At 44.1% G+C, this 23,275-nt stretch overlaps 1 protein-coding gene and 1 pseudogene across 1 annotated transcript; both read left to right on the top strand.

Annotated features, from left to right (window-relative positions):
* The first annotated feature begins 9,239 nt into the window (after positions 1 to 9,239).
* Positions 9,240 to 19,948, top strand: Yeats4 (YEATS domain containing 4). The gene is made up of 7 exons (XM_052753424.1): positions 9,240 to 9,537; positions 13,302 to 13,421; positions 14,163 to 14,229; positions 14,326 to 14,420; positions 17,064 to 17,156; positions 17,381 to 17,468; positions 19,231 to 19,948. The coding sequence occupies exons 1-7, from the start codon at positions 9,487 to 9,489 to the stop codon at positions 19,398 to 19,400; spliced, it is 684 nt and encodes a 227-aa protein (XP_052609384.1). The 5' UTR covers positions 9,240 to 9,486; the 3' UTR covers positions 19,401 to 19,948.
* A 971-nt stretch (positions 19,949 to 20,919) lies between these two features.
* Positions 20,920 to 21,332, top strand: LOC128119552 (10 kDa heat shock protein, mitochondrial-like; annotated as a pseudogene).
* Positions 21,333 to 23,275: the final 1,943 nt, after the last annotated feature.

The raw sequence follows: 23,275 nt of genomic DNA, 5'->3' as shown, positions 1-23,275 counted from the left end.
ATCTACACATAGTCTGTGCCTACATCCTCACCTACACATAGCCTGTGCATATACCCTCCTTTACACATAACCACCTGGATATTTCGGGGGTAAAATTCAAAACCAAGCCGACCAATCTCTCTTGTCCCTAACAGGCCCTTGACAAAGTGAACCATTTCTTACTCTAGAGTCTGCTCTAGCCCAGCCTCATCCTCCACACACTCCTACTTCTCAGGCCCTTTGCTGGCTCTAGGATTGTGATTTCTCAGTGTGGGAATGCTCTGGACTGGATCCCCTACTGACTTTACATTTATTTTTGATGTATTTATTCACTGGCTATTCTTTGTCCCTTGATGCACTTATTCAACTATTAACCATGATCTGAAAACATCAAGTTTTAATGCCAGAAGCAGCCAGGTGGCATTGATGGTGCATGTCTTTAATCCCAGCATTTGGGAGGCAGAGGCTGGTGGATCTCTGTGAGTTACAGCCTGACCTCATCTACTAAACATGTTCCAGGACAGTTAGGGCTGTTACCCAGAGAAACCAGGTCTCAAAAATAAAAAACAAAACAAACAGAAATTTTTTAATGCCAGAAGCAATCAGTTGGGGCTGTGAGAATTTCTGTGTTCTGTTTCTCATGTGTGAAAACCCCTATCACTCTGCTGCCTTCCACCCAGTACATGAGTCCTCACCTTCTCCAGGGTATCCATTCCAGGGTATACTACACACTTCCTAGTCACTTAGGGCTGATTCAGGCATCATTCTCACCTTGGCAGTATCTGAAGGATCCGGTGACTGTATTTCTTAGTTTAGTTTGCAGAATTCAGTGATATAATCCTGTCTTTGCCAGTTGCTAGTCTCTCACTGTGATGGATTCATGAATTAAACTCTCTCGTGGGAAAACAGGAAGGGAAAGGCCTAATGCATGTGGGGTTGGGTGGACCAGCTGTGGTTTCCATCCCCTGATCTAACCCCCAGAACTAGACAAACAGTGCCTTGCACGTGGTTTGCTACCCAAAAATGCACTCAACACTTCCTCTCTATTAGGGTTCAGAGCACCTCTGAGTGGTGAGGTAATGACATTCTTTTAAAACTCCCAGAAGCTCCCCACCTAAGAGCTTCCAGGGATCTTAAGAACTGCATAGTTAGAAAATAGGGAGGTGCCTCCTTCCAAGCCTGGGGGCCTGAGTTCAAACCCAGGGTGCACATGATGGATGGGAAAATGGACTCCTGCAAGTTGTTGTCTGGCATTCACAAGAGCACCACAGGACACAGATTCATGTGCACGTGCACACACACACACACACAGAGGAAATTTTTAAAGTGAATTTTCTTGCATGTATTGTCTCTTCACTAATGTGGGTATTTATCAAGGCTACTCCACTTAGTTACAAAGGAGGATTATTTTGGGGTAACCTTCTGCCAGTACAGGGGTTGGTTACAGGATCTGGGAGAGGTGAGGTGCAGTCCAGCTGGGTTCTCTGGAGAACTCTGACTCAGTCTGTCTTCCAGCATCCAGGATCACGAGGAACCAAGAGCTCGGACATACCTGGATCTCCAGTCTTAAGGGCTCCCATCTCGGCCCTGCCCCAGGTGCAGGTCATAGGTAGGTGTGACAGTTACCGGAAGCCTCACTAAGGATAGTACTTCCAAGTCAAAGCTAGAACAGCTACCCACTACAGTTCACCATGTCTATGTATTATGCCTTGTGCTGGCTAGTTTTATGTCAACTTGACACAAACTAAAGTCATCTGAGAGGAGGGAATCTCAATTAAGAAAAATTCTCCAAAAGATGGTGTTGTATGCAGACTTTTAAGGCATTTTCTTAATTATTTCTTTTATTAGCTATCCTGGTGTGTGTGTGTGTGTGTGTGTGTGTGTGTATTTCCATATGAAGCTGAACATTGCCCTTTCCAGATCTGTGAAGAATATTCATCTGGATTGCCCTGAATATGTAGATTGCTTTTGGTAGAAAGGTGATGTATACTATGTTACTCCTACTGATCTATTTGAGTGGGATATCTCCTGATATCTTCGTCAACTATTTTCTTCAATCACTTGAAGCTTTCATCATTCAAGTCCCTTACTTGCTTGGTTAGAGACACACCAAGATATTTATGTCATTTGAGTGTGGGCACAGGGCATGCCTAGTTCAGTGTAGCTGCTAGATAACACTTTAGAACCTATATTTCCCTCTAAGGGGGAGGCAAATAGGCATACCAATTCAGTCAGGTAAAAGAGCCAAGATGCTAATTGTCTGTGCTTTAAGAATCGAACTCAGACAACAGGCATCAGAGTCACGGAACAGGAGGTTTTAAAACTCTTCATGGGTCTCCTGGCTAATACCAATGTCTGTTCCTTTAATAAGCATTCTGAGTCTTATATCTGTAGGCCCCTCTCTAATCCACATGCTGATCCAATTAATCTAGAATACTGTTCAACAAGCTGCTTGAACACTTGCATATAATTGTAGTGGACAGCTGTTCTGTCTTGACCCTGAATCACTGCCCCAGAGATGTAGCAGGTAACTGTTTTACCTACCTATGACTTTGAAGTACCTGCCCCTGGGGCATGGCCCAGGGCTACCCTTGAGACCTGAGACACAGGTAGGCCACTCTTTGCTCCCTCTGGTGGGACTTGGAAGCTGGGACAATCTCAGGAGGAAGAACAGTGTGGGACCATGCCCCACCTCTCTAGGACCCTGCAACAATTCCTCTGTTCTGTCTCATGAGTTTTCCTTTCTTAATAGATCACTTTGCCCTTTTAAGCAGACTCCGTGGATTTCTTGCTTTATCTGGCACCCAACCTGGAGCATAAACCGACTACCCTGAGATTAAGAGTCTCATGCTCTACCCACTGAGCTAGCCGGGCCTCCCAGAACAGGCGCTTTTGGCACTTGCCAGACCAGCACAGCTGTATGGCACAGCTGCATTCCATACCAGGGATCAAAGCTGAGCACTAGACACATCACCCGCCGACCTAACCAACTGCGTGGGTGGGTAGTGGCATTGAAGGCACTGTTTCTTTACTTTTAAAACAATTCGGTGTCGCTGCTGTCAACTACATCTTTTGAAATAACTGCTCCTACCCGCCGCTGCCACCATTTTGTACACAGCCGCCTTTGCGGGCACATGCATGCAGCCAGCACCACAGCACCTCCAGCCTCAGAGTTGTCTGCAGGAGTCCCAGGCAGTGCTTCCAGCTGTTCGATGTATTGCCTCATTTGTTGTGATCCTGCTTTCTCTGCCCATTACTCACGGGTGGGATCGCCTGGCTTAAGAATTTGATTCATAGCAGCTCATTCAGGAGCTGAGTCAGCTCATGCCAGACCTGCTTTAGCATGACACCTGCTGGCCGAATATCGCTACTACACCCAAAATTTGCCCAACCTGGTTAATTATATCTGGCACAGCTGGACACTTAGGACAATCCCTCAAGGATCTTATCTGGGGTAAATTATTGATAACTTCACACCTTAAACTGATAAATTAATGAATAAGTACATAAGTACACATATACAAAAAAAGTTTCTTTACAAATCTTAAGTCTCTCTCATGCCATGTAGATAATATAACCATTCAGGAAATAAAAAACTTCTTTGTTTATACTATGGATGAAATTTTATGATATATAGATGACCATTCTGGGATGTATACAATTTTCACCATATTGGCAGTTAGCATAGTAATTCATATCATGCCATTTAAAAGCTGGTTTAATAAAAACACCAAAAATGAGACATTAATAAGACTCATACACACTTTGCAAAGTGATAACAAGAACTTAAACAAAAGGATTCTTTTTTTGGAATCTGCTAATTTACCAAAAGGACTTCAGTCTGCTGACAACCAGATTTAATTTTATTGATAATAAATGTGAATACCTAATGGTTAAACAGTACATCTTCAGAGCAACCTTAATGCCATACAGATAATTTCTAAGGAGGGACAATCATCATGAATTGATAGAATAAAGTCTTTGGAATCATTTTTCTGATGAACATAAAAAATCGTTTGATTCCATGAAGTCACTAGAATCATTACATTAGAATTACATTACAATAGAATTGCATTACAGGAAGTACAAACTCTAGATAAAGCTGTGATTAATCAATTTCAGGCTTTGGAGGAGTCTGCTAGAACTGAGAATAAGGGTGATAACAAGCAAATGGTCAATGCTATAGAAGTCATAACATTGCCAGTACCTTTCAGAGTTAGAGATGACTTACCAAAGGCAACAACAGGTGCCACTTGTACTGTGGTTTACACTGTCACCTTTTGTGAAAAGCCAGCAAATGATGAACATCCTGAAGGATATGTAGCATATATCTGGCAGCATATTCAGATGAAGGATATAAAGACTGTGTGATACAGATGTTAAATACATGGTCTTCTAGAAACAGGATCATGCTAAATTATTGAAATCAGTTATAACCAGCTGTGTTAAAATATAGCCAGCAGTTACAATGGTTGAGAGCAGAAGCTAAGGCCCTTGAGCAGCAAGAAAAGATTAGAGGTTTTGGGATCTCCCAAGATCAAATTCTTAGTGAAGGCTGCTTCACTGATATTAATGCACAATCTACTTTTGATGAGCATATGTTATACATGTGCCATACAGCAGCCATAAATGCTTGGGAAAAGATTCCAGAACCAGGGAAACCAACTGAACTATATATGAAGGATTTCCAGGGGTCAAAAGAATAGTTTACTAATATTTTACAAAGATTGACCAAGGTTATAAACAAAACAATATCAGACCAAGAATTAAGACAAGTATTAATTCAATCTTTGGCTTTTGATAATGCTAATATAGAATGCAAAAGGATACTAGCACCTTTAAAGATCAGATCAGCACCCATAGAAGAATGGATATAACACCAAACAATATTGAGTCTCTTAACTATTATAATGAGGAGAGCAATTTCCAAAGGTGGAAGGAGGCATCAAAGTACCAAATGTTTTAACTGTGGTACACCAGGCCATATGAGATGAAATTATATACATGGTTCTCCTAGAAGCAATGATTCTTCTAGAATTAACCCAAATAGGAGACCCCAAACTTCTGGATTATGCAGATGATGTGGAAAAGGCCAACATTGGTCTAATGAATGCAGATCAAAAAGAGACATACAAGGCAATCCTTTACCATCAGGAAACACCTTGGGGGGCCTCTCTTAGGCCCCCAAATAAAATGTTGTCCAGTCATTTCCAGTCATTGTAGAGGAAATTCCTCCTGAGGACAATTAAATAATCCAGTGCCTAATATAAAGAACAATACTGCACTGGATGATATAACAACTTTGATAGATGGATCAAAAACTTCAAAACACAACATAAAACGAATATTTTGGTAGACTTTCATAAATGAACAAACATCAAGGGTTAGAGTACAAATTAATATTATTCTAGAAGGCTTAGTGGACACAGGTGTGGATATGACTATAATTATGCCAAAATCATGGCATCCAAATTGGGCTCTTCAAGAGGTAGATGTCCAGGGCTAGAGAGATGGCTCAGAGGTTAAGAGCACCAGTTGCTCTTCCAGAGGCCATGAGTTCAATTCCCAGCAACCACATGGTGGCCTACAACCATCTATAATGAGATCTGGTGCCCTCTTCTGACCTGTAGGCATACATGCAGGCAGAACACTATATATATAATAAATAAATAAATCTTTAAAAAAAAAGAAGAAGAAGAAGAGGTAGATGTCCATTTTCTAGGGATTGGAACCATATTTCAGATTTTAAAAAAAGTATGAGATGGGTTGAATGCATAGAGCCAGAAGGACAGAGAGGAAGGCTGAAGCCATATGTGACTAATGTAGCAGTGAATCTTTGGGGTCAATATCTGTTATAGCAATGGAATACCCAGATTAAAATTCCTCCAATCTCAGAAGTGGAATATAGACCAATTCATATATCTATGAATAATATTATAAGGCACCACAAAACACATCCACCAATCATTCAGGCTGTACATAACCAGAGCACAACTGCTGTTGAACTCTCAGAAATATCAATGACCCTACCTTTAAAATGGCTTACTGATAAACCTATTTGGGTTAGACAATGGCCTATGACACAAGAGAAACTGCAAGCCTTAGAACAGCTGGTTCAGGAGCAGTTAAATGCTCAACATACTGAAGAATCTACCAGCCCTTGGAATTCTCCTATATTTGTTATTAAAAAGAAATCTGCTAAGTGGACAATGCTGACAGATCTGAGAGCCATTAATAAAGTAATTCAGCCTTTGGGCTCCCTACAGAATGGGAAACCTTTACCCACTCTGTTACCCAAAGATTGGCCTGTTGTAGTTATTGACTTAGGAAACTGTTTTTTAAGCATTCTTCTACAAGAAAAGGATAGAGAAAAATTTGCCTTCACAGTACCTACTTATAATTCCCAGCAAGTCAACAGATATCAATGGAAGGTCCTCCCACAGGGAATGTTAAATAGCCCCACCCTATGCCAATATTTTGGGCAAAAACCATTGTAAATAATTTGTGCATAATTTCCACAATCTATAATTTACCACTACATGGATGATATCTTATTAGCTGATCTGAAATCAGATACTTTAGAAAGCATGTTTGAAGAAGTAAACTATGTTTTGCCTCACTGGGGATTACAAATTGCTCATGAAAACATACAAATAAGAGAGTCTTTAATTACTTAGGATATAAGATAGATCTACAAAAAAAATTAGACCCCAAAGGGTACAACTCAGGAAAAATCGATTTTGGACTCTTAATGACTTTCAAAAATTGTTAGGAAGCATTTCCAACTTACAGACTATCACTGGAATATCTAAAGATGGACTAGTAAACCTAGCCAATACTCTAAAAGAGGACAAGGACTTAAATAGTCCAAGAGAATTATCAACTGAAGCTGAGAAGGAATTGGATCTAGTAGTAAAGAAAATATGAGGCACATGTGGATCATATGAATCCAGAACTTAACTGCATTCTGGTCATATTACCCTCCAGACACTCCCCTACAGGGATTTTGATGCAAAGGGAAGATATTATATTGGAAACACCATGTAAAAAGCAAAGGTTTGAAAAGGGACTTTTCCATCACTTGAAAAAAAGCCAAAGAAATTGTAAAAAATGTCCTACTTGTTCCTTCTATAACCAAACTCCATTACCCACAGGAAGTAATCCTAAAGGTACACAAAGAAATGAAATTTGGCAGATGGATGAGTTTCATTTTGCAGAATTTGGAAGATTAAAATATGTACACTGCTGTGGGATAATGCTCTTATACACTGTAAAGATTTGTCACTCAAAGTGGTTTAATAAAATGCTGATTGGCCAGTAGCCAGGCAGGAAGTGTAGGTGGAGCAAGCAGACTAAGAGAATCCATAGTCTCTCATTTCCTGTGGAAATAAAAGCTTAACCTCTTCTCCAAAGAGGTTCTTTTGACTTCAAATGCAAATAGATTGGATACTGTCACTGTAATTCTTACTTAATAACTGTTTTTGTTTTACTATATTAAGGTTAAAAACCTTCCTTTTAATTAAACAAAAAAAAGGGGGAAATCCTGTGGGATAATGTTCTTGTACACTGTAAAGACTTGTCACTCAAAGTGGTTTAATAAAATGCTGATTGGACAGTAGCCAGGCAGGAAGTATAGGCAGAGCAAGCAGACAAGGAGAATGCTGGGAAGAGGAAGGGCAGAGTGAGGAGTCACCAGCCAGATGCAGAGGAAGCAAGGTGAGAATGGCCCTTTTGCCTGTTCCCACAAGAAGTCACTTGACCTAGGAAGCAGGAAATGCCACATAAGGTTGTCTTTGTCTCAGGGGATGCTGCAGTTTGAAACAGAATGCCATTTTTATGAAGTTTCTCATGTCAAGTTCATTTTAATATTAATAGTAACAGAGAAAGCAGTATTTCAGACACAAACTCAAAAAGTGGTTATATAAATTGCAGTGAAACAAGAGTTTGAAAATAGAGGACCACTGCAAACCAAAGCACCAAAGATGGGGTTCTGAACTGCGGAAGCCAGAAAGCTTGTTCAGGGGGAAAAAATTTTTAATAAATAAATAATGAGTACAACGCCTTGGACTCCCAGGGACCATCTCACGTCCCCATTTTCACTCTCACTCAAGTCAGAACAAAGAAGTCTACTTCGTCTATGTGAAAGAATGAACTTGTTAGTCGTAAACGGAAGTTTCACCTCCCTATTTTTCTAATTCATCAAACTTGTCTCCCAGCTTCAATTCTCCTTGAGTTGGGGAGGCAGTAATGGTCTCTCTGATTCAAAACAAACAAGCAAAAAAATATTTCTGTGCAGGAATTTTCAAGTGTCTCAAGAAACTACAGTCAAAAAAGGCAAACAAACAAAATAAAAACAAGATTTAAAAAAAATGGGAGCCCTTAGTTTAGGTCCACTTTGCCTGAGACGGACTTTGAGTGGTTATTGCTGAAGCTGAGGTCATCATTCAGAAGCAGCAGGCTCCTCCGCTGAGCGTATTGATTTCCAAGACAGGGCAGTGAGTTCTGTTTCCCCAACAGCTACACTCCCTCCAGGACGCTTCTTGCCATTGCCCTGGACCTCATGTACACGGAGAACATCTCTTCGCTCTCCTAGCAAATGTGTTCTTAGTGCAATCACATTTTTATTTCATAATATAATTTTTCCCTCTAATGATTTATTATAGCATTCTACTGTAGTATCAAACTTGTTACACGCATGTGATAGTTTCTTTTGTCTATGAGTTACACATTTCGGGGTGTTTTATTGTTTCCTGAGCTCCTATTTTCTGAGTTCTTCTTCTTCTTCTTCTTCTTCTTCTTCTTCTTCTTCTTCTTCTTCTTCTTCTTCTTCTTCTTCTTCTTCTTCCTCCTCCTCCTCCTCCTCCTCCTCCTCCTCCTCCTTCTTCTTCTTCTTCTTCTTCCCCTCCTCCTCCTCCTCTTCTTCTTTTTTTTAAAGATGTATTTAGTTATGTATACAGTGTTCTGCCTGCATGTACGCTTGCACACCAGCAGAGGATCCCCAGAACTCACGACCTCCGGAAGAGCAAACCAGTGCTCTTAACCGCTGAGCCACCTCTCCAGCCTCTGAGTTCTTCTTTAAACGTTTGCTTTAAACCTGTCTTTCATAGTAACGGCTTTTGGAAAGTGTGTGGTGAGTTTCGATTGGTTTTCTACCACTCTACAACTCCTGGACCGGCACTCTCCTGGCGCGGCTGCAGCGGCAGCCCTGCGCGTGCGCAGTGTGCGCCTGAGGCCGTCGCGCATGCGCACGCGCCGCGGTCTCCCCCGCCCCGCCCCGCCCCGCTCCTTCCGCTCCGTTCTCCCACCGCGGGGCTGAATGGCCGACCCCGACGCCGCGGGTGTGGAGGAGGTGGCTGTCCGCCGCCGCGTGCCCAAGTGACTCGCCCTGCTCCAGCCTGAACCCCTGGGGCCCGGGCTCCCGCGGGAGGAGAGGGCCTGTGAGGGGAGCGGCGACCCCGCCGGCCTGAGCTCTTTCCCTGGCGGCCGCGGCTCCTTCCCTGGGACAATATGTTCAAGAGAATGGCGGAATTTGGGCCTGACTCCGGCGGGAGAGTGAAGGTCAGTGCGCAGGCGCGGCGCGGAGGCGGCGGGGTCCCCCGGGCTCCCATCCGGCTGGCCCCGCGCCGCTCGGCGCTCATTGGCTCCCAGTCCCCCTCGTCACTTCCTTCCCGTCCCGCCGATAAACAAAGGTTCCGGGGTTGGCTTGGACAGTCTGTGGCCCTGACGGAGGTGGTAACTGCCGAGCCTTGGGTTGAGTCGCCCAGGGTTGTCATTCCCGAAGTCATCAAAGGAGCACTTAGCTGCTTTCGTGTTTAGTGAACGGGTGTCTCCCTCATAGTGTTGGAGGTTGTGACATTTAGTTCCCCCACGTTTATTTTAGCATCGTACGTGTATGATTGATAGGGGGTGGAGGTCAGAGGACAACTTGCAGGAGTCGGTTCTCTGATGTCACCATGTGGAGGGGGTCCTTGGTGTCAGTCTCGGGTCCTCCAGCCCGCGCTGCGGGCGTCTTGGCCCAGTGTACCATCTCTCCAGCTCGCACCCTCCCACCTTCCTACACCCCCCGGTTAATTTTTAAGGCAGAATCAGCTGGTTCCTGATGCGCCTCCCCCTTTAACTCCTACTTTACAAATCCATCACGGGAATTATTTTTCTCAAAAGAAATTGCTTTTACACCGTCTACTTAGTTTTTTTTTTAAATCTTTATCAGCTTCCTATTATGTTTAGATTACCTTAATCATAGTGTCTATGTATCCATAGCTATTTTAATATTGAATGTAAAGTGAGAATTCCTCAACGGTCTTAAAGCCACTGGAATTTAGTAATAGGAGGAAGAAATGCCAGATTATGTTCGTGTTGGCATAAGAGGCTTCATAGAGGTGTACATTTGCCTAACCTTTTCGGTAAAGATTTGAGCCAGTTTTGAAGTGATTGCAGGGCAAAGGGTTAATGTGAAAACTTTTCTCTACTTTGTGCATGTTAGGTTCTGGAAGTTTCTAATGTTAGTCCAGGATAACTTGAGAAAGTTAAGTCTGCAGTCCTCAAACACCAAGAGTGGTCATGCGCAGCTTTAAAATTAGGGACTTGTTTCCCTTTGCTGACTACTGTGTGCTCTTAGAGTTCTGTTTTTCCAATATAGATAAATCTCGACCAGGAGATTTATGTCCGGTCATGAGTGAGCCCCTTTCCATTACTGACAAATGGACAATTCCTTGCACCACCATACCAGCTGTGTATTGTTTGCTTACCGGATCTGCACCCTTGTACTCGGTTCAGTGAGGCCTTGAACCTGAGGCCATGTCTGTGGTGGTCGCCGTGCTGTCAGTGCTACTTGCCATGATGGTCAGGCTCACGTAAAAGCTGCTTGCCTTCTCTTGAATTCACTTTAAAACATTTTTATTACATTGTTTGTTTGTTTATGTGGGTATATGCTTGCAACAGCGTGGGTGTAGAGGGCAGAGGATAGCTTTCAGGAGTCCTGGGGACCACACTCTGGTCATCAGGCACAGTACCAGGTACCTTTGTCCACTGAGTCATCTCACTGACCCAGAATTAAGTGTACACGTACAGGTTTGATTCAGTTAACTGTCTGACTGGCTTCCTTTTTCTTCATTCTTTACTGTTTGCTACACTGACATGCTCTCTTTGTCCTTTGGATGTTTCTGTTATTGGACAGTCTCAGATCTGTGTGCAAGACTTGGTATTTTTTTTTTTTTTTTTTTTTTTTTTTTTTTTTTGGTTTTTCGAGACAGGGTTTCTCTGTGTAGCTTTGCGCCTTTTCCTGGAACTCACTTGGTAGCCCAGGCTGGCCTCGAACTCACAGAGATCCGCCTGGCTCTGCCTCCCGAGTGCTGGGATTAAAGGCGTGCGCCACCACCGCCCGGCAAGACTTGGTATTTTTAATACCAGTTTTCCATCATAACCTAGCTGTACAGCCTTTACACCAATCGGAAATGATGAAAACATCCTTGACCTGAGCACAGATGTAGCAGATGTGCTGCTGGCCATCAGCTACCATCTTCAAACATACAGGGGCCACATTTACTATTTTTTATTCCATATTTGTGTCCATTAATGTTTATTGTAACATTTATGCTTAATTCCATTTGTAAGTCACTCTTTTTGCCACACTTGCATCCATTAATATCCATAGTAACATTTATACTTAATTCCATTTTTCAAGTCCCTTCTAAGCATTTTGGAATTGAGAGTTCGACTTTCTAGTTGTAGCTGTGTCTTGGGTAATGTGTATTAAATGTATTGTGTTGATTAGCTTTTCACTGTTGTAACAAAACACCAGACAGGAACCATTTTAAAGGAGAACAGTTCGTTTAGGCTCTAGGCTTCAGAGGTATCGTAATCCAGACCGCCTGAGTTGGTGCAGCCTCTCACCACGGAAGCCAGTGAACAGAAACGGGAATTGGATCCTTAAGTTTGTTTTATTCAGAGAGCCAGCAGTTGGAGAAGGCAGCAGATCAACACCCTACACACTGCCTAGGCGGAGCAGGAGAAAGGAAATCATCATTTTGAGCTTAGTTTTGCCCCTCTGGTCAGGTGGCCAGCCATCTTCCTTCCTATCATCCCTTGCACTCTTCCCTGTCCTCTTGAAATGCCAAGTCTAGTTAAGAGTCTGCTGGTGTCAACCTTGTCCTTTTCCAGGGGCATCTAGGCCACGGGGACTTAACCAACCATCAGAACAAACCAACCATCAGCAACGCACATCCTAAGCATTTAAGTAGGCGTATGCAGGTTCCTTTCTATTACACGGAATACAAATGTGTCTATAACACAGAGTATAAAATGCCCCCGTTTGTCCCCGCTGTCCTCTGTCTGTTTCTACCTGTGGTCCTTTAGCCCGTCACAGGCTTGAGGCGTGACTGGAGATCATGGCAGGGAGCACATGGCAGAACACAGCCGCTTATCGCTGTAGCTGAGGAAGGGATGGGGGAGCCAAGAACAAGATAGAACTTTTAGAGACCCAACCCAAGTGGCCTGCTTGCTCCCACAGGGCCCCACCTCCTAGTAGGCCATTCAGCTGTCAACTCCTCATGTACTAATTCATTGACAAGTTAGTGCCCTCGTGATCCAGGCACCTCTCAGTGCCCCCCGGCTGGGGACCAAGCTTTCAGCAGTAAGCCCAAAAATTCTCTCGTGGACTGTCCTTGGTTTTTGTGCTGTGCTTTGGTAAAGACAGCCATAGATTAATCTAAAAGACCTTTACCTGCAAGTGATGCCAGTCAAATTAGCAGTTGTATTCTGTATCCTAGCTTTTAGGTTTGTGAAGACTTTTTGTTTTTCTTTAGTCAAATACTCACGTGCCTTACATGGTGATTTAGATGAGAACATTTACGCCATCTTTCAAGCCATGGCACTTGCCACCAAACCTGATGATCTGAGTTCATGCCCCAGGACCTACGTGATAGAAGGAAGAGAATCTACTGCAGATCATCCCTGCTCCACATGTACTGCACACAGATGTGCACACAAATGTGTACACAGATGCACACAATCACTAACATATCAAGTAGGGAGCATTGCGAGCTGCCGTGTGGGTGCTGGAACCGAACCTAGTCCTCTGCAAGAGAAGCAAGTGCGTCAGCTGCTGGACTGTCTCTCCAACCGCTCAGATGGGAAGGTTGTGATTAATTTGTTACTTGGTTCTTGTGTTAACATGAAATGAGTGTGAAAATGGGCTGAGGAGATCCCTGTTCTAACTAAACCTTAAGTAGTTAAGATGCTGTTCCCTAAAACAAGCTGCAGGTGCTCACACTATTCAGGTGATGGTAAAATAATTACTGATTTTAAACTTGCTTTTCTTTTAGGGGGTTACCATCGTCAAGCCAATAGTTTATGGTAATGTTGCCCGATATTTTGGGAAGAAAAGAGAAGAAGATGGGCACACCCACCAGTGGACAGTATATGTAAAACCATATAGAAATGAGGTATGTGTTTGTTTTTTCTGTAGCTATTTTTTGAAGTACAGTTTGTTTACATGACAGCAAATTATAAAATTCTGTGTAGTAACTTTCCAAGAATGAAGTTACAATGAAGGCCCATTATAGAATTCCCACCCCTACCCCATGTGAAAAAAAAATAAAATCAAAATTCTTATCTTCATGTAATTAATGGAAAGAGTTTTTCAAAGTGTCTTCTGATTAAGATAAGGGGCTGGAGAGATGACCCAGCAGTTAAGAGCAAATAATGCTCATGCAAAGGACTTGAGTTTAGTCCCAGCACCCACGTAGGGCAGATCACAAGTGCCCATAATTGCAGCCCCAGGAAGTCCAGAGCCTCTGGCCTACTTGGGCACCTACATACACATTCTCATGCGTGTTCATGTTCTCACACACACGTACACACATCCACTCACACATGTACACATATGAACACTGGCTTTTGTTTTGTTTGCTGTGTTGGGAGAAGAAACCAAGCATGCTTCCTGAACTACATCCCTGCCTCTTTAAACATTTCGTTCTGAAGTGGGGTCTAGCCAAGTTGCCCAGGCCACCCTCAACCTTAGTGATCCTTCCTTAGCTAGGATTACAGACATTGCTCACTATGCCAGCTAACTCCTGTTTTGTTTTAATTATGTTCTGTAAACTTCAAAGGGAAGTATATTTTATAAAATTGGGTGCATATGCTAAGTGTGTTTCCATTGGAGAGCTAATTTCTCTCTATTTTAGGATATGTCAGCATATGTGAAGAAAATCCAGTTTAAATTACATGAAAGCTACGGCAATCCTTTAAGAGGTGTGTTCCAGTTCTTGGTTCATCGCATACATAATTATGAAAGGAGCAAGAACGAAGTTGGTAATTTACGATTGTTCCTCTTTCTCCCCTCTCTAGTCGTTACCAAGCCTCCCTATGAAATTACTGAAACCGGATGGGGTGAATTTGAAATAATCATCAAAATATTCTTCATTGACCCCAATGAAAGACCTGTGAGTAACGTTCACCCTTGCCAGTAGAAAACAGGACATTTAGTGAATGAGCACATGGAGTACTTACTGAGAAGCTGGTGTTTGCTCAGATGATCTCCGTGTACCTTAAGTCCTAGTGATCCTGCCACAAGTTAAAATTTCCCTTGTTATTTAGGCTTTTTCTGTTTAGGAAGAAACTGAGATTGTTAGAGGGGGAGGGGAGGGGGCTAAGGCCTAGCAAAGCTGCATGTGAACAGTTCTTACTACCCTAGTGGCTCAGGCCAGCCCAAGCCACAGACTAAGACCCTGTAACAGAAACAGAAAGATGGAAGAATTAAAAATGGGCGTGGTGGGAAACCCCAGCAAATCCAGCACTCCAGGAGGTACAGACAGGAGTCAAAGGTTATCTGCCACTCCACATTGACTTGTTGGCTGGCCCACAGGTGCCTTCTCATGAAAATAAAAACGGAAAATTCACGGGGCAGTGGTGGCGCGCACACACACACATGCACATACGCCTTTAATTCCAGGCAGAGGCAGGCAATCTCTGTGAGTTCAAAGCTAACCTGGTCTACAGAGTGAGTTCCAGGACAGCTAGGACAGTTATACAGAGAAACCTTGTCTCCAAAACCAGAAAATCCTACCTACCCGAAACCAAGTGATTCGGGAGTCAGAGTTAGCCAGGCCCAACGGGAAGTGGGCCCTTCTGGATGTATAGGGCACCTTCCCTATGGATGTAGACCGACCCCCTCAGGCCTTGTTCGTTGTCTGTCATGACATCACCTCCAGTGCCATCTCGTCTTGGTATCCAGCAAGAAAGGAAGGTCAGTAGGCCCAGCCACCCTATGGCCTTCTCTTTTTTTTCCAAAAAAAAAAAAATTTTTTTACATTTATTTATTTGTATGTGTTGTGTGCTCACATGGTTTTCATCCCTGTATTCTCCAGTTATAGAGTCTCTGCAACATGTCTGTCTGTCCCAGAAATGATCAAATATTTCTTTAATATGGCCCACATAACTCATATTCTCATTTAAGATCGTCTGCTGTTGTTTTAGTGATCCTCTGGGGATTTGCCTTTTCCCTTTCTCCATCCCACCCCAAGCCAGGATAAAACCCAGAGCCTTGTACTATTGAGCTGTAGTCTGAATCTGGAAAATGCCCTTTGAAGGAAGGGTGTTTCCACTGGCTAAGTCCCATCCAGAGAAGGCAGACGTCCGTAAGTCGATTTCATTTGTTTAAACTTAGTGGCAAATATCTGTTCATTCTCCTCTTCAGAGTACACGTCCTATTTTGTGATTGTTTGGAAGAGTCCTGTCTCCTTACAGTGATGTGAGTTAGCCTTGTGGGGAGTTGTGTGGCCTCTGGATTGGTGTGAACGGTTCACCATAGCTGTGCAGCTTTGCCAGCTCTTCTGTTCCGAGGAGAAGGCTGAAGCACAGAGCTTCTCCAGGGGCCCCACTGCACCTGAGCTCACAGGCAGGGTGCCCTTGGCAGAGGAGTCGCCTGCCGACTGTGGTTATGCCCCTTGTGGAGGATCTTGCTCCCACTGGAGATTCAGTATTGGTTATTCCTTTAGAAAACTCCCTCCCCGCCTCCCACAGTCTCATTCTGCAACCAGGCTCCCACAGTCTCATTCTGCAACTCAGGACCACTCCTGCCTCGGCCTCCCAAATGCTGGGATGTAGCATGAATCTTAGAAGGTCTTATTAATAAAAACAAACCTGAAGCCAGGTATTGGGGTGAATGCTGGAAGATCAGAGAAGCAGAACAAGCCACAGCCACCTCACCTTGCCAATTCCTCAGCTGATCCGGTTTCCTCAGACTGGAAGCCTCTGAGTCCTCATCCAAATGGATTTCAGCTGAACTGCTGCTCAAAAGCCTAAAGCTTAACCAGCTCTAGTTCCTAGTCCTCATGCCTTATATACCTTTCTGCTTCCTGCCATCACTTCCTGGGATTAAAGGTGTGAGTCTCCATGCCTAGCTGTTTCCAGTGTGACTTTGAACTCACAGAGATCCAGACAGATCTCTGCCTCTGAAATGCTAGGATTAAAGGCGTGTGTGCCACCATTTTCTGGCCTCTGTATCTTGTGGCTGTTCTGTTCTCTGACCCCAGATAAGTTTATTAGGGTGCACAATATTTTGGGGAACACAATACCACCACAGTGGGATAACAGGCATTGTCCACCAAACCCAGTGGCAAATCCTTGTTCTCAAGTCAGTGTGTAAACTGTAATATTCACAGAGAACGACTACAATCCCCATAGGTTTCTGTGTGTTGGTTGGGATAGTTACTCTCCAGAGACGCTTGCGTAGACCCCACCTCACCTCTGAAGTGTGGACAGACGACGGGATACCTGGTGGAAAATAAAGGACAGGAAGTTGGGGTGATTTGCCCCCTGAGTTACAACTGAAGCAAGATCGGGAATTTGCTGTATTTATTAATTCCATCCCGTAATTCAGCCTGCTGGCACATGCTTGGAATCCTAGCATTGAGAAGGGAGGCGGGAGATAGGAGTTCACGGCCTACCTTCTGCTGCAGAGTGAGTTTGAGGCCAGCCTGGGTCTCAAAAGTCCAAGGAGGGAGGGGAAGGACTGACCGACTGTAGGGATCTTTCCTGGTGCTGATGGGATCACTGACTACATGACACCTGTCTCTGTCTTACAGGTGACTCTGTACCACTTACTAAAGCTGTTCCAGTCCGACACCAATGCAATGTTGGGGAAAAAGACGGTGGTTTCGGAATTCTACGATGAAATGGTAGACTCCATCGGAGGGGCTTTTTCAGAGCATTCAGTTATGGTGTGGGGGTCAAAGTCCAGCTTTGGGAAGGTGGTTCTCTCCTTTCAGGGACCGAACTCAGGTCACTAGGCCTGGCAGCTTTACCTGCCGAGCATTCTCACTGCTCTTGCAGTGAGTTTTAAAAGCACTTAAGTTGGAGACCTTTGGAGTTACTGGGGTTTTTTCTCATTTTATCCCTTAAGATATTTCAAGACCCAACAGCAATGATGCAGCAACTGTTAACAACATCTCGTCAGCTGACATTAGGAGCCTATAAACACGAGACAGAGTGTAAGTGCCTCCATGTGTTCTAAGTGGCGCGAGAATTGGTTATTAGTGGCTTTTTTTTTAAAGTAAATTCCTTAGGCGTTAATAAAACAAGCCATGTATTACCATAGATGACATTAATGAGCTAAATGAAGGAGAGTGGTCACTAATTCCCTGTACCTTTCTAGGTGATAGATGCTCTCTTAATCCTCAAGCCTGTGAGAAATGCCGAGGTTTAACTGTCATACAGTAGAAGAAATGAAGGGGACTTAGAACTAGCTGGATTTAGCTCATAGGGAGTGAGGATGTGTTTGAACTCAAGTCTTTGTGATTTCAAAGTTAGGTTTTTTTCACTGTACCACCTCCCTGCCCCTTAGTGATTCATGTTTGTGGAACAGCTGTACTTTGTGAGCAGCAGTTACCTAAGGCTTCCACAAGATGGAGACGTTGGCTGCAAGCAGATTTTAATCCGTCAAGACCATACCATACGAGCCAGCTAGCATATTTAAGTTTCTAAATGTATCTCATTTTGTAGTTAAGACATTTATTTGGTAATTTTTTTTTTTTTTTTTTTTGGTTTTTCGAGACAGGGTTTCTCTGTGTAGCTTTGCGCCTTTCCTGGAACTCGCTTTGGAGACCAGGCTGGCCTCGAACTCACAGAGATCCGCCTGGCTCTGCCTCCCGAGTGCTGGGATTAAAGGCGTGCGCCACCAACGCCCGGCTGGTAATTTTTAATGTATACAGCTAAAAGTTTTGTTTTTTCATTGCTGGGGGTTGAATCCAGCACGTCACCTAATCATACTCTGCCACAAGCTACATCACCAGCTTCTGCACATTTTTAAATACTAACATTCTTTTGCCAACATAAATAGTTGTAATAATAGTTAATGAAGTGTTTTATAGATCACACAGTGTTCCAGGAACTTCCTGCACATTGGTTCATTTAAGATCTTCTGAACGGGGCTGGGGAGGTGGCTGGGTTGGTGAGGTAGGTACTTGTGCACAAGGACCTGAGTTTGGATCCCAGCACCTCTGTCAAAAGCTGGATATGGTGTCTACAGTCTCTGTGCCTGCAGTCGGAGAGCAGGGGCTGCAGAGACGGGACGGTGACCAGGGCTTGCTGGCCAGCTGGTGTTGCCCAGTCAGTGAGCTCCAGGTTCAGGGGGAGGCCTTGTCTCCGGACAGTGAGGGGGAGAGCGATGGAGGACGACTCCTGAAGCTGATCTCTGCCTGCACACACACGTGCACACACCACACACACAGTCTTCTCAACAAACAACGAGGTCTGTGCCATTATAACTTATGTCATATGTGAGGAAGTGAGCGTAGAAATGTGTCCTGGCTAGCAGAGCGAGATTTCAAATTTAAACAGTTTTGGTTTGGTTTTCTGGAGAAAAAAAGCTAGAGGCTTATTTTGGTGGTATGATTTTGCTATGTAAATTGCTCCTTTGCATTAGTTAAGAATATTTTTGGTTGGTTCACTGGCATTTCTTGGGTTTGTATGCCCTTTAGTCCAAAGTAATATGTATCTAGAGAAAAACAGAGAAATGATGTCTCAAAGCCTTAGCTGTGAGTAGGTGCAGTTTCACTTTTCCAGAAAACAACTTGGAGCCTCTGTTGGGAGTTTAGACTCCCTTCCCTCTCAGCCCACCTTGTTCCATGTTCTGTGTCTTAAATTGTCCACCTCTCATCCCGGAAACAGTGGCATTACGAAGTGCTGTTTGTTCTTCTGTGGGGCATCTTAACATAAGAAGGAGGAATTCTCAGCTCGAGTCTTTTTCTTCAGTTGCAGAACTTGAAGTGAAAACCAGAGAAAAATTAGAAGCTGCCAAGAAAAAAACAAGCTTTGAAATTGCAGAGCTTAAGGAAAGATTAAAAGCAAGTCGTGAAACTATAAATTGTTTAAAAAATGAAATCAGAAAACTTGAAGAAGATGATCAGACAAAGGACATTTAAGCGGCTGGTAGTCAGTGTAGCCGGAAGCAGGCAACTCTGCAGGAGGACGGACTCAGTACAGTCGCTGTGGTGTCCCATGGAGGAGCTGCATGCGTGTGAGTTCGCCGGCATGGGTGTCTCAGCAGTGCAGTCCAGCACTCAGACTGCTCAAGCCTCTTCCCTGGGGATCCATCGGGTTCTGAGAGCTGATGCAGATAGCATTCCATGATGTTAAGCACAACTTTTAAAGTTTTGTTTTTGTTTTTTAAATTGGACTATATGTGTAGTTTATTTTCATTTAGGCAGACTTCAGAATTTTGTTATAAAGTCTAACTTGTACAGTTTATAGTTCTCTACTAGGCAGAATTAGTGTGTGTGTTAGTCCTAGGTAGAATTATCGTGTGTATCTAATTCTTCGGGTTCTTACCGGCCCCACTCTGCCTCTTTTGTATATGACCTGTCTGGTAAGTATTCAGTAAATGTAGTTTACTGCTCTTTTGTCTGCCTCCTGTCACTTCTCCAGTCACTTTTCCACCTTGTAATTTTAAATAAATATTTGGGTGTTTTTGTTTGGTTTTGTTTGAGAATTTCATACAATGCATTTTGATCGTATTCACCCTTAGCTCCTCCCAGATCCACCCCGACCTCCCTGCCCAGCTTCATGTCCTCTTTTTCATTTTGACTTTAACCCATCAACTCGAGGTTGTCCTCTCCATAAACGTCTGGGAGTGGAATCCTGACATCCTTAAAGAAAATTGACTCCCTCCCCGAGGCCATCATCTGTCCACTCAGACAGGGGTGGGGACTCATGGGGACATTTCCTCCTAACACCAAGACCGTAATATAAGAGTTCACAGAAATGACCCGGAATTGATGTGTGTGAGAGACTGAAGAGCCAGGCCCTTTCCTGAATATCGGGGTAAGCTCTGTGTTTCCCAGTGCGTCGTGGTGAACTGGAGTGAACCACCTCGATCCTAACCTAAAAACGGGTGGTTGAAGTCTGGGCATGTTTTGTTTTGAGACAGGGTCTGGATGTAGTCCTGGATGGCTTTGAACCCACAGATGTACCTACCTCAGTCATTCAAATTCTGGGGTGAAAGGCTTGTACCACAAAAGTGTCACAACTCAGATGGCTCCATTGAAAACTGGGCAAGCTGGTTCAGAGCGCTCTGAAGAGAAGGAGGGAAGTGGTGGGCCAGAAGCACCCCTACAGTCCCACTCGTGGGGCCCAGAGAGGCCGCTCAGTGGTAAAGAGCACTTGTTACTCTTGCAAAGGACCCGGGTTTTGTCCCCAGCACCCATATGGTGACTCACAACCAATTGTAACCCCTGTTCCAGTAGTTCCAACACCCTCTTCTGACCTCCACAGGCATGTGTACCAGGCATGCATGTGGTACAAATACACACATGAGTCCAAAACACTCATACACGTAAATCTTTATTTTTTTAAAGTTTATTTATTATGTATACAGGGTTCTGTCTGCATGTATGCCTGCAGACCAGAAGAGGGCGCCAGATCTCATTACAGATGTGAGCCACCATGTGGCCACTGGGCATTGAACAGCCAGATGCTCGTAACTGCTGGGCCATCTCTCCAGCCCCACATAAACCTTTTTTTAAAGACTAAAAAGACGTCTTGCATCGGTGGCAGCTCAAGTGACGGACGGCAGGACGAGCTTTCGGAGAGTTTCTTCCACTCTTGGACAAAGGAGGGCAGCCAAGACTGTAACCAAAGGTGGCCTATGGTTCCGGGAAAATCTCAAGGAGAAGTATCACAGACAACAGTAGTAACCATGGGATCAGGCCCTAAGGAAAGGCTGGCGAGAGCCAAGCCGTTAGTGAGAAAGTTGGAGACAAAGTCCTCCCAGACCACAGAGGCACCAAAGTAGTTCTAGACAACACGATTATTTTTGACTGGGAGACGGTGACATTCTTGGAAAGTATGTGGAGTAAAATCCCTGTTGAAATGGTGTCTTAGGAAGCTGCCCAAACCGCTGACATTCTGAACTATTTCATCATGTAAATAATTTCCATGTCTCCCTTTTATAATAAGCCAACGACACCTAAATTAATGACATCCATTGTCTCGGAAACTTAGTTTTGCTGCGCTGTTATAAATATTCCCAAGGAAAATCATGTTAAACAAGCAAACAAAAAACCCTTCTCCGGTGAAACAACTCATGCTCAGGGGGGATCTTGGTGGCTATCCCTCTTTAAGTCCGGCATGCCTAAAATTGGCACTAACGGTTTTCCAAATCCCAAAGATGCCTCACGTGCACTTAGACACCATTGCCAGAAGATGTTGAAGAGGCCTGTGCCAAAGCCCAGTCTCCTGTCTGGCTCTGTGCGCTTCCTCCTGCTCTGGACTGCGGTCTCCTGGGATTGTTCCTATACCTAAGACTTTAGGATATGACACAAATGTGTTTGTCTCGTTGAGGCTTGAAGACTAGCAAGGCTACTTAAGTTGTTATTTTTATTTGTAGGAATGTGCCCCCCGTTTGTAGGTATGTACACCACTTACATGCCAGGTGCCTTTGGGAGCCAGAAGAGGGTGTTGGGTCTCCTCGGACTGGAGTTCCAGATGGTTGTGAGCTACCATGTGGGTGCTAGAAATAGAAGCGGGGTCCTCGGAAATAGTCTCCAGTACTTCTAACCTCTAATCCATCTCTCCTGCCCACGTTTTATACCTCTGACAAGCAGCCCAGTCCCAGGACTTTCCTTCCTGCCCTTGGTCGATTTGGTTTGGTTTAGTTTTCAAGACGGGGTTCCTCTGTGTAACAACCCTGGCTGTCCTGGAACTCACTCCGTAGACCAGGCTGGCCTCAAACTCAAAGATCCGCCTGCCTCTGCCTCCCGAGTGCTGGGATTAAAAGTATGCGCCACCACCGCCCAATTGTGCCCCATCTTTTGAGTTAAGGATGCAGGAACTTTTTTTGAAGAGACCCAGAGAGTAAATATCTCTGCTGTTGTGTGAAGGCAGTCCCGCACAGCAAATGAGTGCGACTATCCAATAAAAATGGCTTCATTGACAAAACTTGAATAACGAAATTTTTCATGTCAAAATATTTTCCTTCGTTTCTCTCAATATTGAAAACTATATAATAAATATATATACTCACAGGCCGCATATAAGTTAGGCAGCCAGGCTTGGCCCCAGGGCTTGTTTTTCAGTTTCTCTGGAATAGAACTGCACCGAGACGTGTTGACCACAAGAAGGCGATCTGTGCCTTCCCGTGCGTGGAACTCAGAGTTGGCCGCTGGGCCCTCGGCAATGTCCCCAGTGGACTAGATTACTCCAAGCCAGCCTACCTAAAAAAGGGATTGCTAGAGCCTGTGGGATGGCTTAGTAGATGAATCAAACTGACTCGCTGAGTCCAATCTCTAGGACCCACATTGCAGAAAGAGAGAACCAACACCCATGTGTTGTCCTCTGGCCTGCAGACAGACAGACAGGCTTGCGCGCACACACACACACAGAAAATAAATAGATGTAAAAAAAAAAAAATTAATGGAATTATGAAGCACAAGTATACTGGTTGATTTTTTTTTCAATGTAATGTCAGAGACTTGCCCTTACCCTTTCGTGGGCACTGAGAAGTGTTGTATCATGGGGAGTTTGCTTCCTAACCTCTTAAGACATCGCCGAAGGCATGGACTTCTTTCTTCTCTTGGGCGCCCACCTTCAGTGTTCCAAGTTTATCTGACCCTTAGTCAGCATCCTTTGGAGGGTCGGTTGGTTGGTTTGTTTGTTTGTTTTTGAGATGGGGGTCTCCCGGGTTGTATTCCACAATTACAAATGTGAGCCGCCACACTTAGCTCCCTCCCTTCCTTCCTCTTTTTCCAGTCCTGCTGACTAGCTCAGTCCCTTTCAGCATATCTTCTTCCTCCATTTAGTC

This window comes from Peromyscus californicus, unplaced genomic scaffold (genome assembly GCF_007827085.1).
Source record: "Peromyscus californicus insignis strain IS unplaced genomic scaffold, ASM782708v3 Scaffold_24__1_contigs__length_46423439, whole genome shotgun sequence".
NCBI classification, from domain to species: domain Eukaryota; kingdom Metazoa; phylum Chordata; class Mammalia; order Rodentia; family Cricetidae; genus Peromyscus; species Peromyscus californicus.
Note: the sequence above shows the minus strand (reverse complement) of the source record. Positions and strands in the feature narration are given on the sequence as shown.

Bases quoted from the DNA above. Each gene is read 5' to 3' on its own strand.
- Yeats4 (XM_052753424.1), top strand. From the start codon at position 9,487: ATGTTCAAGAGAATGGCGGAATTTGGGCCTGACTCCGGCGGGAGAGTG. The intron at 14,230-14,325 runs GTGTGTTCCAGT...TCCCCTCTCTAG, and splicing joins CTACGGCAATCCTTTAAGAG to TCGTTACCAAGCCTCCCTAT. The intron at 17,157-17,380 runs GTAGACTCCATC...TTATCCCTTAAG, and splicing joins CGGAATTCTACGATGAAATG to ATATTTCAAGACCCAACAGC.